Here is a 15,913-nt window from a genome sequence, read left to right on the forward strand (position 1 = left end):
CACATTGTAAGCCCGGGAGCTCAACATCCTGACTTTGTGGCTTCCAAGGCCTTGGGCCTGACAGATCACAAGCCACAGGTGCAGAACCTGTGCTCTCTCCTTCCACCTCTTCCCAGGGTAACCCCTAGACTCACTATAATGTATTTGCATTGTGGGCACAGCTTCCCCCCACCCCCCCTTGAGAAGGGCTGCCAAGATGGTTCTGGTACAAACCTTGTAGAGTCAAAAACTCCCCCTCCCAACCTGCAAGAGGATTTTCCCAAATGACCCGAAGCAGCCTCCATTAGAGATCACCCTGCTTATGTCACAGCAACTCCAAGCCCAGAGAAACCCAATAATATAATTTCAAAACAACCTAGGGGAACATGCCTGCTCTCCCACTTTCACTTTAATAAACTGCTTTGTGCTTGCTACTTTCCTTCTGGCGGTCTTTATTCAAGTGCTGATCCCCATGCAAATATCTTCTCATGGGGAATCCCAGGATGCAGACCTCCACTCACACAATGCAGACACTCTCTCATTCCTAACAGTTCTACAGTGATTACAAAATACATGAACTATAAACCTATTTTAGGTTTAAAATCTGTATTCTGATAAATTGGTTGAGCAATATTTAGAATCTCTAATATAGAGAATGAATCTACTGTCACTATGATTAATTAACAGAATAATTTTTTCATTCAAGAAGTATTTACTGAACCTCTATTATGTGCTAGAAACTGTTATAGGTATGTAAACAAAAGTTTTTATATTTATATATTACTTTACAATTTTCAAATTACTCTCACATACAGTATCATTTGGCCTTCATAAAGGAGCCAGGGTAACTACTGTCATTTCCATTTCATAGATGATGAAACAGGATGCTTTAATTAAAGAGGTTAAAAACGAGATTCTAGAACAAGAATCTTGAGCTGGCTCTTGGACCAGACTGACTAGATTCAAATCATGGCTTTTCCATCTCCTCTTAAGGTATGTTAGGGTTCCTATATGAAAAATGGGGAGAATAAACTATGTCATAGTCCAGAGGATAAAAATGAGATAATATCCATAAAGTTTTTAGAACAGTGCATGACACAGCAAATGCTTACATTTGTCCTCACGACATCATTATTACCATTTGCCTATTTTTATAATACATTCCTAAAACTTACCTTAATTTGATATTTTCAAATTCTTTGATTTTTAATTCAGTGATTTCTTTTTGTCTCTCCAAATCTTGAGATACTTTTTTTAGTTTGACCAAAAGTGAGGAAAGAGAATCATCTTGTTCTGCTACTGTCTGTTCCATCTCAGCCAGACGAATAAAATGCTTGTTGGTTGGAACTGGAGTAGGGGATTGTTTTATTAAATCCTAGGAAAAATGAATAAATTAGCCATGAGCATGTATGACTCAATACCATACTTATTCCATAATTTTAATTTGCCTCCTCAGATGATCAAAATATAATATCTAATCTAAAATTTAACGATATTTAATAGCCAATGACAAGACAGGAAAGAGAGATCTTATTCTTTGCATTCCCAGCATTGAGCAAAGCACCTCCATGTAGTGGACGATCAATAAATGTTGATTGAATTCATGAGTTAAGGCTCAAGAATGCCAAGATTTGCATGTTAGGAGATGAAAGATAGGCCCTTTCACACATACAGAAGACAAAGATCAAAGGAAGCAAGTATGAACTGAATTCAGAACAAGAAAAGTGGTTAGATATTGGTAAACTCACAATGAACACAACTTGAAAAGAAAGACTGAGGTCACATCATGCAAGGTTTTGAGTACATGGCTAAGGAATATAAACATGATTTTGTAGGCAGCAGTGAGCTACTAAAGATGTAGATATAGGGAGAAAAATGAGCTGTGTTTTTAGAAGACTATGTAGAATGGCTTCTATTCCAAAAAAAAAAAAAATCATGAGAACTAAATTTACAATTACGTGGTCTCAAAAACCATTAAAAAATAGAACAAAGAATCTTACCCAAGCTGTTTGTTTGAATTTATTGAGTGAACTATCAGACTGTAGTTCTAATTTATGATGAAGAATATGAAGGTCTTCCTCATGCTTCTTAACAATTTCTCTTTGTTCCTGTTTATAGCAAATCAAAACTGCATCTTAAATTATGACTTAAGTAAATTCACATTCTAAAGATCTTAAATATTTTATTACCTTTAACCTTCCAAAATCCCTATGAGATAGGGAAGGAACAATATCTGCAAACACACACACACACACACACACACACCAGTATGCATTCCCCTAGTACATGTTCAAACTGATAAATCCAGCCTTAAATCACAACTTATTCTTAATATTAGAATAATATGTATCCATCACCTTTTAACTTGTTTCTAGGAAGTTTTTTAAATATTAGATTTTCCCATCAACGTTCTAGCAATTTGGATTGTCACTGACTACCAGTGTGATAGATTTCATTCTAACTTATTGCCTCAATCTTTACCTATAAACTCAACTGATATTTTTCAAAATCATAACGGTTGCACCATGACAGCTATTCCTGCTTTAGTTAGTCCGTGAGAGAAAGATAGACATATACAAACTGCCAGTTTTACTGACAGATCTGTAATCCAATCATGTGAAAGGAAAAATTCTGAAATAGAATCATTTGAAAGCAAGAAACAAACTACCACTTCAGGGCAGAATAATATTTGGCATTTGAGTAAAAAACATGGTAATAAATAAAACAGCAGAGCATAATATAAACATACCTCTCTGGCTTTTTCCAGAAGATGTTGATACTTCTTTAACACTTCTTCCTTTTGATTTAACCTTGCTTGCATATTTGCAATGGTCTGCTGAGCAATTTTCAGTGTGTGCTGTGATTTTGGCTCTATCTCTTTTCTGCCTAGTTCAGCTATCAGCTTTTCACGTTCTGCAGTGGCAGGCAATCGAAGCCTCAGTTCATTGATTACTTGGTCTCTTGACAGAATATTTTGCTCTGCTAACCGTAGAGCAGATTCTTTTTCTTTTAGTTTCTGCAGTGATCGAATTATAATAAAATTATTAAAGTATATTTTTTCTTTTAAAAATGCTTCATCTGAATTTTGGTCAGATTACTTATAAGCAAAAAAAGGAGTTTCACTTTATTTTTCACATCATACTTATATTGATGATACTATATTGATATTAATAAGGTTATATTTCTTATATTTCCATGTGACAGCAGTTATCTGCACCCATGTTTTATTTATTTAGAAGATTATTGCATGTGTTATAAACTTCACTGTTATAATGAAAATAAAATTTAATTAAGGTACTTTATTTAGCTCTTACAGTTTTAGAACTAGAAATGTGTGGTGATACTAGATTTAGAAAGGAAATGTAATATATCATTCCTTTTATTTTGGCCCACTGACTATCAGAGCCCTAGAAGAGTAGTCCATAGAAGTCAGCTGAGTATAAAAATTGGAACTTTACTGGCTTAAGTCAATGAATCACCATTATAAAATATGTAGTTTATTAAAATAAAACAGGAAAACTGTTTACTCTGCAATAGGATTAAGGCAGATATTTTAGATCAAGTAACTCAGTGGCAGTTCACATAAATGTCAAATCTTACAATTACCGAAAAATAATCTTAGGTTTCCTCAACTGATTAAAAATGGACAATTTTACTTACAAAATTTTAAAATGCGTTTGTAACGTTTAGATGTAAACCAAAATGAAAATCACCTTCAGTTTACATTATTTTCTGTAAGTATAATGTAAGTATAATGCTTATTACTACTGATCAGTGTGCCCAAAAGTGACAAGTAGTGATTAAATGGGCAGTAAATTCGGGGCGCCTGGGTGGCTCAGTCGGTTAAGCGGCTGCCTTCGGGTCAGGTCATGATCCTGGGGTCCTGGGATCGAGCCCCACGTCCGGCTCCCTGCTCAGTGGGGAGCCTGCTTCTCCCTCTCCCTCTGCCTGCCGCTCTGCCTACTTGTGCTCTCTATCTCTCTGTCAAATAAATAAATAAAAATCTTTAAAAAATAAATAAATAAATAAATAAATAAATGGGCAGTAAATTCAAATTAGCCATATCTGCTGTTCTTTACTGGCTATTAAAAATATTATAGTAGAGTAGAAAAGGAGATTGGAATTAGCAACAGATTCATAATTCTATGCTTCACCTCTGTTAGAAAATATTTAGAAAATTCCACAAACATATCCAATAATACACAAATAAAAATGCAAATCCTTCTAATTACCTCTTCTAGTGATTTACAAGTTGCCCGTGTTTCTAGGATTATTCGAACATTCTCCCTAATTTTTCTTAGAGCAATCTCAAGTTGATTTGGAAGCGGCAAACTAGGGTCTGGCATTGATCCTGTAGCTTCTTCAAACTATTAAGAAATAGCATTTTTTGGGAAAAAAAAAAAAAGCAGTTACATCATTAAGAACAATACTGTTACAACTGTATGACAAGGACATAGTTAAACCCCATTTATATTTGAAATATAAGAAGATAATATCAATTAAAATTCCATCTGACTTTAGAAAACATTTCTGTTGGTTAACATCATAGGTCATGCTACAGAGTAGCAAACAGAATTAATCATTCATACCTTTTGTGCTGCTTTTAGTATTTCATTTTGCTGATGGTCAACAATGTCTAGTTGACGTTCCAGCTCAACTTCTCTTTGGTCCCAGGCCATCTGCCTTTCTTCATGAAACTGTACCAGACACACACAGAGACACTCACCAAGCATATAACAAAAGTGTTTATATACATTTTCTTATTTAATCCTCACAACAACCCTTTGGGGTCACTATATTCTCATTTTATGGAAAAAGGAAGCAAAGTCAGAGAGATTTAAGTAGGTAATTCGCCTAAGATCACAGAGATAGAAGATGAGAAGTCAGGATTTCAATCTCTCTATGTACCCATCCATCCATAACATTTAATGACATGTACTACGTGCTAAGCATTAGTCGAGGTAATATGAACATAACAGTAAACAAAACCAAGTCCCTTTCACCTTGAAACTTATGTACTAGTGAGGGAGAGACAGTCAATAAATAAATATGTCAGAGGGTGATGAGTGCTGGAGAAAAAGGAATCCCTATTTAGGGAATCCTGATGGTAGGATTTACAGCTGTATACTGGGTGCCTAGTGAAGGGCCTCACTGATAAGGTAAGACATTTGAGCTAAGACTTGGAAGTAACGAAAGCATAAACAATACAAGGACCTGAGCTAAGAACACTTTAGGCGGAGGGAACAACATAATTTCTAAGGCAAGCAAGCATGAGCTTGGTGAATTTCATCTGTCTCTAAAGTATACGTGCTTTACTCTACCAAGCTGCCTTCTACACTCCATCAGTGAGAGCCAGTTGAAATTCGTAACTGTGAAAAGTCAAAAAACTAATATCGAAATAAAAACTAACTTACCAACTAAATTTATGTGTTGTTCCTTTTAAGTTTAAAACTACCATTATGGGGTGCCTGGGTGGCTCAGTTGGTTAAGAGTCTGCCTTTAGCTCAGGTCATGATCCCAAGGTCCTGGGATAGAGCCCCACGTCGGGCTCCCTGCTCAGCAGGGAGCCTGCTTCTGCCTCCCCACCCCGAACCCTGTGCCCGTGGTCTCTTTCTTGCTCTCTCTCAAATAAATAAATAAAATCTTTAAAAAAAATAAAACTACCATTACAACATAAGTAAATACAAATTTTTTGAAAGCCTTAGAAAATAAGAAACAGTATTTTGTAAGAAAAATAACAGGAGCTACATTCAATTAAGAAAATAATGCAATTGCTCATGCAATATCCTTATATTTAGCAACAAAAGAGCAAAATAAATATAAAATGAAACCTTGTTCTGCTGCACAATTTCCTCCTCCAGACTGCTGATTGTGTGCTCATATTCAGAAATTATATTATTCAAATATTTTATTTCTTCTTTATCCTTGACTAATTCTCGATTTAGTTTAAGCTCTTGAAGACGAAGTTCTTCTATTTTCATATGCCAACTGATTACCTAAACATTTACAAATAATATGTACAAATGTAAACACTACCTATATAAATATTTCTCCATTGATCCTAATAATTTTAATTGAAGTTAATATATATTCTATAATAAGATAAAAATTATCCTTTGTTGAGGCACAAAGTTCATTTAGAATTTTCATACTCTTCTAAAAAATATGTGTGACCTTAATATAACATTCTTCAAATGTTTCTATAATGTTTACAAATAACTATAGTATTTAATTAATACATATAAACTTTTCTAGAGTGTTTAAAGTTCTTTGATAGTATACAATCTAAGCCTTTCTACCAAAACCGTTGTTTAGAAGAGTCTCATTTTACTTTTACAAATAGACATTCAAAAAGCCAAAACTCTTAACTTATAAAATCTACAATAATAACTTATAATTGGAATTTTGGTCATATAGTAAGCATTTTTCAGATAGCTACATATTAAGAACTTAAAATTACTATGTAACCCTTTTGGAAACACTGAACTGAAAGTCCATGTTTTACCTTTTGGGCTCCCCTGGCATCCTTTAGAGTGCTTATTAACTCTTCCAGCCCCTTTAACTTTAATTCCATTTCCATTGTTTTGTTTTCCATATTTCTATGCTCTTGTTGAGAATTTTTCATCTCTTGCATTATCTTCAGTTTGTCGTTTTGTAATTGAATCATTGTTTTAGAGAACTTTTCCTGTTGTGCCAAGGGTAAAGCTCCACTAAACTGTCGTCGTAGAGACTGAATTGTTTGGCGCAGGTGTTTTGCTCTGTTTCTCCCCTCCAAACGGGCATAATAGAGAGCCTGTTCTTTTTCATCAAGTTTCTGCTCTAAACGCAAATTACAGGCCTCTGTCTTCTGTAGTTTAGATGTAACTGACTCCAACTTACCAAGAGCAGTAGCCTCACTAATTTGAAGGGAGACGATGTGTTGGTGCAACTTGGCAATCAGTGCCTTTTCATCAGACTGCGCCTAACATAAAAAAGTATATATTTATAGTCAGTTTCAAGTTTTTCTAATGACACTTATCATGGATTTAAAAACACAGATTACTAAATAAAATTTTAAAAAGTGTGGTACGTGAGATCCTATAAAAATCTAGCCTAGCTTTAATTAAATTTAATTTTAATTATCAAAACTTGTTAAAGAAAAAAAACCCAGAATCAAACATATTTAAAATCCAAATCTGGCATCTAACTTTAAATAAAAGTTGGCATATTACTGCTTTTTTCAACTTCCATACATAAATAACAATACTGGTATAACACTAATGTGGACAATTTTTTTATCCTAAAAAAATTTATAATGGCAGAATATGTGTGTGAAAAGCTACATATTAATACAAGAGAAAATACTGTTATCAAAGACTAACCTAACTATTTCTCCTCAGATCTTAACTTTGATTAGCGGCCAGCACAATGTATTTGTAGGTATTTAAATGCTTTTCTGTATCATGAATGATAATTCAAATTAAAGAGTTTTTCTAATCAGGTTACAATTAACAAGAATAAGAGGTTCTATTTGATATATTCTCTCATTAAAACTATAAAATGGCCCGGGCGCCTGGGTGGCTCAGTCGTTAAGCGTCTGCCTTCAGCTCAGGTCATGATCCCAGGGTCCTGGGATCGAGTCCCACATCGGGCTCCCTGCTCTGCGGGAAGCCTGCTTCTCCCTCTCCCACTCCCCCTGCTTGTGTTCCTGCTCTTGCTGTGTCTCTTTTTGTCAAAAAAATAAATAAAAATCTTAAAAAAAAACAAAACAAAAAAAACTGTAAAATGGCCCAACATTTAATGTGAATTTAGGAAAAAGAAAAAAATCTATTTAGAAGAGCCAATACTGTACCTACCTGATAGTCTAACAGTTGCATTCTGACAGACTCTACTTCCTTTTCCCTGGACTGTTGCTGTGCATTCAAAATTTCAACTTGTCTTTTGGCAATATCAGAAATCTCTCTCAGTCTAGGAAGTGAAAAGATACTTCAGGAACAATCAGGTACATTTTCTAAGTAAATACCAGTATTTCAGATTTCTAGACTCTTGGAAAAGCCGCTAATTTCCAGCATCTTAGTATCAAATACTAAAGCAGAATTTCCTCAGCTATTTCATGAAATATAATTCCATGAGAGGTTAACATGTGTTCTGTTAAAAAAATACCATTCCCAACATCCCTCTCCCTCGAAAATTCGTAATACATAGTATTGTATGAAATGTTCTGAGAGGTTTTAAAGTAAATTATCTCAAACTATACATCTACAGCATTTTCCAAATCTATATGGCCATAGAACTCCTCTCCCACACTTATTATCCTAGTTTGGCAGAGCTAGAATGAGGTGTGAAGTAGGTTTACTTGACATAATTGTACAGTTAAGAATACAGAAATTTAAAATTCCTAGGTTCCCTAGGTGGATTAATATATGTTTTAATTTACAAGCTATCAGAAATGTGAAAAAGAGGGGCACTTGGGTGGCTCAATCAGTTAACTGTCTGCCTTTGGTTTAGGTCATGATCTTGGGGTCCTGCCTGGGATCCAGCCCCAAGTCAGGCCCCCCCATTCAGCAGGGAGTCTGCTTCTCTCTCTGCCCCTCCCCACCGTTTGTGCTTTCTTTCAAATAAATAAAATCTTTAAAAAAATGTGAAAAAGAAAGATTATATGCTTACTACAATTAAAATGGGGGAAGCTTGATGGTAAATTATTAAAGTTCCTACAAGACTACTATTATAAGAGCACAGAGGTAAAGTAAAATGCATTTTACTTTGGGCAAGAATAATTTTAGTTCACTGTGATAAGTCAGGTTTCCTCACATTGATTAGAAAGTCTCATTGCCAGTTATGTAAGTTTTAAAAATTAAAATATAATAAAATGAATAATTATAAATTAGTTTATTTCAAAAGGTGAGGTCTATGAGGTTAAGAGAAAGAATACCAATGGAGTCCTTCATAGTGAAATGGGCTGAGAATAACAGACATTCCCAAAGGGCTATCAAGGCTCCAAAAAACAACTTTATGATGGGCAAGCCATAAAACCCTTGTCATAAATAATTATTTGTCCTTGAGAAATCAACTTATGGCTCCTGTTACCTTTCTACTGAATTGACAAAAATTATCCAGAATGAGTACACAGCATCTACTTGGCACACAGTATTTATTTCTTACATACATTTTGTGTTCCAAGTGAATACATTATTTCCACATGTAAAATAAAAATCACAATGTTACTTTAGGGTTATTAAGTATAATTATGTGAGTTAATATATGTTTAATACCTAGCACAGTACATAGTACTCAATAAATGTAAACTGAAGCAAAATCTGAATTTTTCATATTTTTTTATAGCAATCTTATAGAACAAGTAGAAGAGATACTAGTACTCTCTTAAAAAAGTGAAGAAACTAACATTTATTCTTTTTTTTTAATTAAAAAATATTTTATTGCTGGGGCACCTGGGTGGCTCAGTTGGGTAAATGTCTGACTCTTGATTTCAGCTCAGGTCATGATCTTAGGGTCATAAGATCGAGCCCCACATCGGGCTCCGCAATCAGTGTGGAGTCTGCTTGAGATTCTCTCTGTCCCCCTCCATGTCCCTCCCCCTGCTCGTACTCTGTCTCTAAATAAATAAATAAAATATTTTAAAAATATACACATATTTTACTGCTAAAAAATGCCAACCATCATCCGAACTTTCAACGAGCCATAATCTTTTTGCTGGTGGAGGGTTTTCCTTTAATGTTGATGGCTGCTGATTGATCAGGGTAGTGGTCGTTTAAAGTTGGGGTGGCTGTGGCAATTTCTTAATATATTTATTTTACTGTATTTTATTCCAGTATAGTTAACATACAGTGTTATCCTGGTTTCAGGTGTACAATATAATGACTGAACACTTTCATACATCACCCAGTGCTCATCCCAAGTGCACTCCTTAATCCCCATCATTTATTTAACCCAATGCCCCCCCCCCGCCCAACTCCTCTCTGGTACCCATCAGCTGTTCTCTATAGTTAAGTCTGTTTCTGGGTTTGTCTTTCTCTTTTTTTTCTTCCTTTGCTCATTTGTTTTGTTTCTTAAGTTCCACACATGACTGAAATCATATGGTATTTGTCTGTTTGTGACTGACTTATTTCGCTTAGCATTATACTTTCTAGTTCCGTCCATGTTGTTGCAAATGGCAAGATTTCAACCTTTTATGGCTGAATAATATTCCAATAATTGGAATACTGGAATATTATTCCACATATCACTTCTTTATCCATTCATCTATCAATGGACACTGGCCTGCTTCCATAATTTGGCTATTGTAAATAATGCTGCTATAAACATAGAGGTGCATGTATCCCTCTGAATTAGTGTTTTTGTATTTTTGGATTAAATACCTAATAGTGCTATTACTGAATCATAGGGTAGTTCTCTTTTTAACTTTTTGAGGAACCTCCATACTGTTTTCCACCAGTTTGCAATCCCACCAACAGGGCAAGAGGGTTCCTTTTTCTCCACATCCTTGCCTTCTCCACATCCTCGCCAATACTTGTTTTTTGTGTTTTTGAGTTTAGCATTCTAACAGGTGTTAAGTGATATCTCATTGTAGTTTTGATTTGCATTTCCTTGATGATGAGTGATGCTGAGCATCTTTTCATGTGTCTGCTGGCCATCTGGATGTCTTCTTTAGAGAAATGCCTGTTAATTTCTTCTGCCCATTTTTAATCAGATTATTTGTTTTTTTAGGTGTTGAGTTGTATAATTTCTTTGTGTATTTTGGATACTAACCCTTTATCAGACATAAGAAATTTAAATTTAAATAAATTAAATGACTACCACACTTTCCTCCAAAAAAATATCAGTATGGGGCGCCTGGGTGGCTCAGTCGTTAAGCGTCTGCCTTCAGCTCAGGTCATGATCCCAGGGTCCTGGGATCGAGTCCCACATCGGGCTCCCTGCTCAGCGGGAAGCCTGCTTCTCCCTCTCCCACTCCCCCTGCTTGTGTTCTTGCTCTCGCTGTCTCTCTCTCTGTCAAATAAATAAATAAAATCTTTAAAAAAAAAAAAAAAATGTATGTGGAAGAACTAGGCTGCATAGGGTCTGAATTCCAAGTTCAGTGCTTTCTGCAATACTATTCCTGGACTCTGAAAAATATGAATCTTGGGAAGTTATTTCCTCTTCAATATTATTATCTATGCCTGTTAAAAACTAATCTTGTTAATATTATTTAATCTTGTTCTTACAAAAAAAGAAAAATAAAAACGACCAGTATCAATTCCACGAAGAGTTTTACCCCAAACCACTGTAATTAGGTTTCTTAAAGATGAATTAGAGTAGACACACCTAATAACTGAAAAGTTTGGATGAACTTACTTTGACACTTCAACTTTTAGTTCCATTTCACGCTTCTCTAATTCTAGAATCCGTTGCCTATCAGCATCACTTACTGTCTTGCTCACACTATCAGCTAATTCATCTCTTAACATCTGTTCCACCTTCTGTGCTTCCAAATTGATTTTGGTAAGCTAAGAAAAAAATAACAAAAAAATGTTCAGATATATCAGTTTTTGGTGAGGTTTTCCCTTTCAGTTTAGCTTTTACCATACTGCAGTTCTCTTTACTTGGCATTAGGCAAGCCATACTGAATTGGGTGTGATGAAATATTAAGAATAAACTGAAAAGGGTAAAGAGAAAGAGTCAGGAACACATTATAAAAACTCTGGTTATACACCAACCCACCAAAGTCATTTATATTAGACAACTCACAGTCTAATATTTGAATCTCTAATTTTCTTAAATTTGTTTGAAATGTGGTGCATGCGTTATACTTTACTTCAATTATATCATCTATATATAAATACAAATGAGTTAATAAAATCTTAATATATATTTAGTGACTCAGTTAAACAAAATGACATATGTTTAAAATATATACTAATTCTCAAAAAAATATACAAATTCTCAAAGTAAACATTACAAGAGTTCTTTCTTTTTCATCATTAATTGTTGAATATTTGCAAACTATATTTATTGCCATCCAATTTAATATTTCTGACTATATCAAAAAAGTCTAAAATTTACTATTAAAATGTAAAGTCCTGAGAGCAGAGATTACTGTCTATTTTGTTTCCTGCCCTAACACCAGCCCCATACAGTGTCCGGCATGTGACAGGCACTCAATAAATATTTGTTAAATGAATGGATGGTAGTGGAAGGGAACACCATTATTAAGCAAATAATACCTTTTTGCATTAACTCTAATGTAATGCTGATGAGAATTAAGAACTTATTCACAGAAATACCTGCTTTCTTTTTAAACATTTCAGATTTAAAAATACATCTTTTATTCTTTTATATATACATTACATGAAGCACAAGCACTATACTACGTTACTTCAAAAATACGAACTAATCACTCACAAAATACAATGTCTAACATGACTAATTCTTACTCTAATTGCATGATAAAAATTATATCAAACCTCAGCAAATTTGGTTTCCAATTCAAAATTACGTTCTTCCATTTGCTTTAATGAAGTCCTCACATGTTCATACATTTTTTGAGAGTGTTCAGCCCGCTGCCTTTCATTTAATTCCTTCATCTCCAGCATAGTGATTTTTTTGGAAATAGAAACAATTTCACTGTTGGTTATTGATTTCTTTGCCTTATCCATGTTTGATTCATTTCCTATATGCAACAATACTAAGTCAATCTCAAGCTGTTATCAAAATCATATCCCAAATATTTTAGCCATTATAGACAAGGATGCAATAACATGGTTCCATGGAAAACACATGAGCCTTATTATGACAGACCTGGATTCCAGTCTTAGCTCTAGTCCTGTTTGGATACTGCCTATCCTGTTTCATCTCCCTGGAACTTACATTCTTCATCAGTCATATGATAATAAAAATTATTCCTCATAGAAATTTAGGAATTTCTATAGGGAATCTAGCACTTAATTAAAGAGAGATAGGGTAAAATGAACAGAGAACTTACCACAATTGTATGTAATACTCTTTTTTTATATCTTAGGATATAAGATACCTTCTTTCATGTAGAAGCTACATGGAAGTCAATTCACTTTTAATCTCTTAATGAATTAAAAACTGCATTTCTGAAAGTAGCTTCTTTTAGATAATGTTAGGCCCAATGTTAGTCTTCACTTAAAGTACTACATGTCCCAATTACCAATTTAAAAAAACAGCTCTATTTCATAATAGAAACTCTGAATAGCATTAGAGATCTAAGGTCTAGAAAACAAACATACAAAAACACTTTATCCAAAGGAGCAAATTTATTAGAAAATTATAAAGCACAATGCTAGTAAGATAAAAAATTATTTAAATACCATAAACCAGGATAACCATTTGAAAAACTAATATGGAAAACCCTATCAGGAGGCACAAAGATTTTAATATCCTGTGAGACAGTAATATCTCTGTTAGATATACCTGAAGATGTTCACTGCAGCACCATAAGCAATAGCAAAAATAAGGAAACCTAGTGATTTAATCACTGAAACAGTAAGATATTGCATGAATATTTGTATGTATAAGATGATGAATAAAACAGAAATATTTTGACATCTCAGTGAATATAATACAATGTTAAATGCTCATTAACTATTTGTGTGAAACAGGGGTATTTTTTCCATTAGAATCAAACTTACATTTTATTTATTTATTTAAGTTTTTATTTAAATTCCAGTTAACACACAGTGAAATATTAGTTTCAGGGGTACAATATAGTAATTCAACACTTCCACACAATACCCAGTGCTCATGTAAACATGGATAAGGTGATATAAAAAATAATAATAGTCAAACTATGGGCTATATAAATTCTTTTCAAAAATTTATTTATGTTTTATGGTGACCTTTTAATTTAAATATATCTCATCAGCTGCCTGCTAAATTAACTGTTAGGCAGAGTTCGTTTTTATCAAAATACTTCCTTTTCACCGAATATAGAAAAGGAACTATATATGAAAAATATTCACTGTTAGATCTTCATCACTTTATATTATCAGAGTCCTAATACTTACCTAATTTAGTTTCTTGCTCCCAGGCTTGTTCGATAGTGTAAAGTTTTTCCTTGGTAATCTCCAGTTCTTTATTTATAGATTCCATTTGTTCTTTTAGGGATGCATTTTCACACTGAATAAAACAGAAACATCGCTGAGAAACTACACTGTTAATTCAGGCTAATACCACAGCAGTGATATTGCCTTAACTTTATATAATATCTCCTAAAACTCACAATCTAGTTTTTTTTAAACAAAATTAGGAGCTCCCCTACACGTAATATGTACATACAAACACACACACACATACACACACGGAGAGAGAGAGATATACACACATACATAAAGAAAATATTATTTTAAAGTAATCATCAAAATCTCGTGTATCCGATCTGTGGCTTCTCAGCATTAGCTTCTGCCATGTGCATTCTGGCCAAGCTAGAATACTGAGAACTTCACAAGCGTAACAATGAAGATTGCTCACTTCCCTGTTTCACACAAATAGTTACTGAGCATCCCTAGCATGCTATCAGTGAGGTGCTGCATGTCCATGGTGAAAAGAAACACAATATTCGGGCGCCTGGGTGGCTCAGTTGGTTAAGCGACTGCCTTCGGCTCAGGTCATGATCCTGGAGTGCCCGGATCGAGTCCCACATCGGGTTCCCTGCTCAGCAGGGGGTCTGCTTCTCCCTCTGCCCTCTTCCCTCTCGTGCTCTCTGTCTCTCATTCTCTCTCTCTCAAATAAATAAATAAAATCTTTAAAAAAAAAAAAAAAGAAAGAAACACAATATTCTAGTCTTCACAGGCCTCACCATTTGGTGTCTGTGGGTATGTGTGTATGGCAGGAGTCGGGGAGGGTGTGGAAGGCAGCAGACAGTGAACAGGTAAGCAAACAAAATACATCATTAAAAATGTAAAGATCTAGAAAGATACACAAAGTATGGATTCAGAGAAAAACAAAAGGAGTCAAATCAATATAAAGCAGTTAAAGAAGGTATTAACTCCTGAAGAGGTGGTATTTAAGCTGAAAACTAAGGTATTAGAAGGAGCCAGTCTTGAGAAGAAACCAGCCAGGGGAAGGGCTGATGTACAGACAAACCTGGATACTCGGATGCAGGACTGAGTTTGAGGTGTTAGAGGACTTGAGCACAGTCAGGAAAAATAACAGCAAAAAGTGCTATGAGGTAAAGTGGGAGAGATAACAGAGCCATACCGGGCCAGGCATGGTATGTCAAGATAAGGAACTGGAATTTAACTTAATATATAATAGGAAACCATTCTGAAGGCAATATAGAGAATAAATAAAGGGGTACTCAGGAAAATCAGAAATTAGGAAGATATTATAAAGTCCCGATGAATAGGGTCCTAGCAGTGAAGATGGAGAAAAGAGGACACGTATGAATGAATTATATTCAGGAAATAAAAACGACAGGGGAGAGAAATGACTAGAAAGCAACTCTAAGGTATCTGCCTTCCCTGAGTAGGTAACAGTAGTGTATATTGAAACAGAAAAGACTATGAGAAGAACAGACATCAGGAGATTATTTTGGATAAGTTACATTTGAGATCCCCTTGAAACAGGAGTTGTAAAGTAGGTAATTCCATTACAGCACTGAGAAGTCAGGCTGGACATATAAATGTAGGAGTTGCCACATAAATTTAACATGCTCATTTATTCTTTGTTTTAACAAACAGAATGCTTATTGTATGTCAGGTATTCTAAGCCCTGGACTTTAATGAGAAACAAATTCTATCCTAGAACTCCTACTGTGTTTTTTTGGAGGGGTGGTAGTTGGAAAAGAAGCCAATATATAATACAGTGTCAGGTAATATGTGTTATGAAGAATGATAAAACAACATAACGAGGTTTTCTTTAAAGGATATTTTGTAATAAAAAGAAAAGCAAGATAAGGGAATAAAACATGACCTTCTGGTAACAGGCACAATTA

The 15,913-nt window shown here is 34.5% G+C and overlaps 1 protein-coding gene across 4 annotated transcripts in view; it reads right to left on the reverse strand.

Moving 5' to 3' along the window:
- CEP290 (centrosomal protein 290) overlaps positions 1-15,913 on the reverse strand; it is an 86,804-nt gene that overhangs the window by 30,350 nt on the left and 40,541 nt on the right. For all 4 annotated transcript variants that reach the window (XM_081822167.1, XM_081822170.1, XM_081822169.1 and 1 more), the window contains 11 exons: positions 13,986-14,097; positions 12,420-12,625; positions 11,311-11,462; positions 7,815-7,926; positions 6,485-6,940; positions 5,811-5,975; positions 4,569-4,676; positions 4,212-4,346; positions 2,729-2,995; positions 1,980-2,087; positions 1,155-1,354 (listed from right to left, as the gene is read on the reverse strand). In XM_081822167.1, coding sequence (XP_081678293.1) covers positions 1,155-1,354; positions 1,980-2,087; positions 2,729-2,995; positions 4,212-4,346; positions 4,569-4,676; positions 5,811-5,975; positions 6,485-6,940; positions 7,815-7,926; positions 11,311-11,462; positions 12,420-12,625; positions 13,986-14,097 — 2,021 coding nt within the window. The remainder of the gene's footprint in view (positions 1-1,154; positions 1,355-1,979; positions 2,088-2,728; positions 2,996-4,211; positions 4,347-4,568; positions 4,677-5,810; positions 5,976-6,484; positions 6,941-7,814; positions 7,927-11,310; positions 11,463-12,419; positions 12,626-13,985; positions 14,098-15,913) is intronic.

This window comes from Leptonychotes weddellii, chromosome 5 (assembly GCF_054177405.1).
Source record: "Leptonychotes weddellii isolate Sample4059 chromosome 5, ASM5417740v2, whole genome shotgun sequence".
Taxonomy (NCBI): domain Eukaryota; kingdom Metazoa; phylum Chordata; class Mammalia; order Carnivora; family Phocidae; genus Leptonychotes; species Leptonychotes weddellii.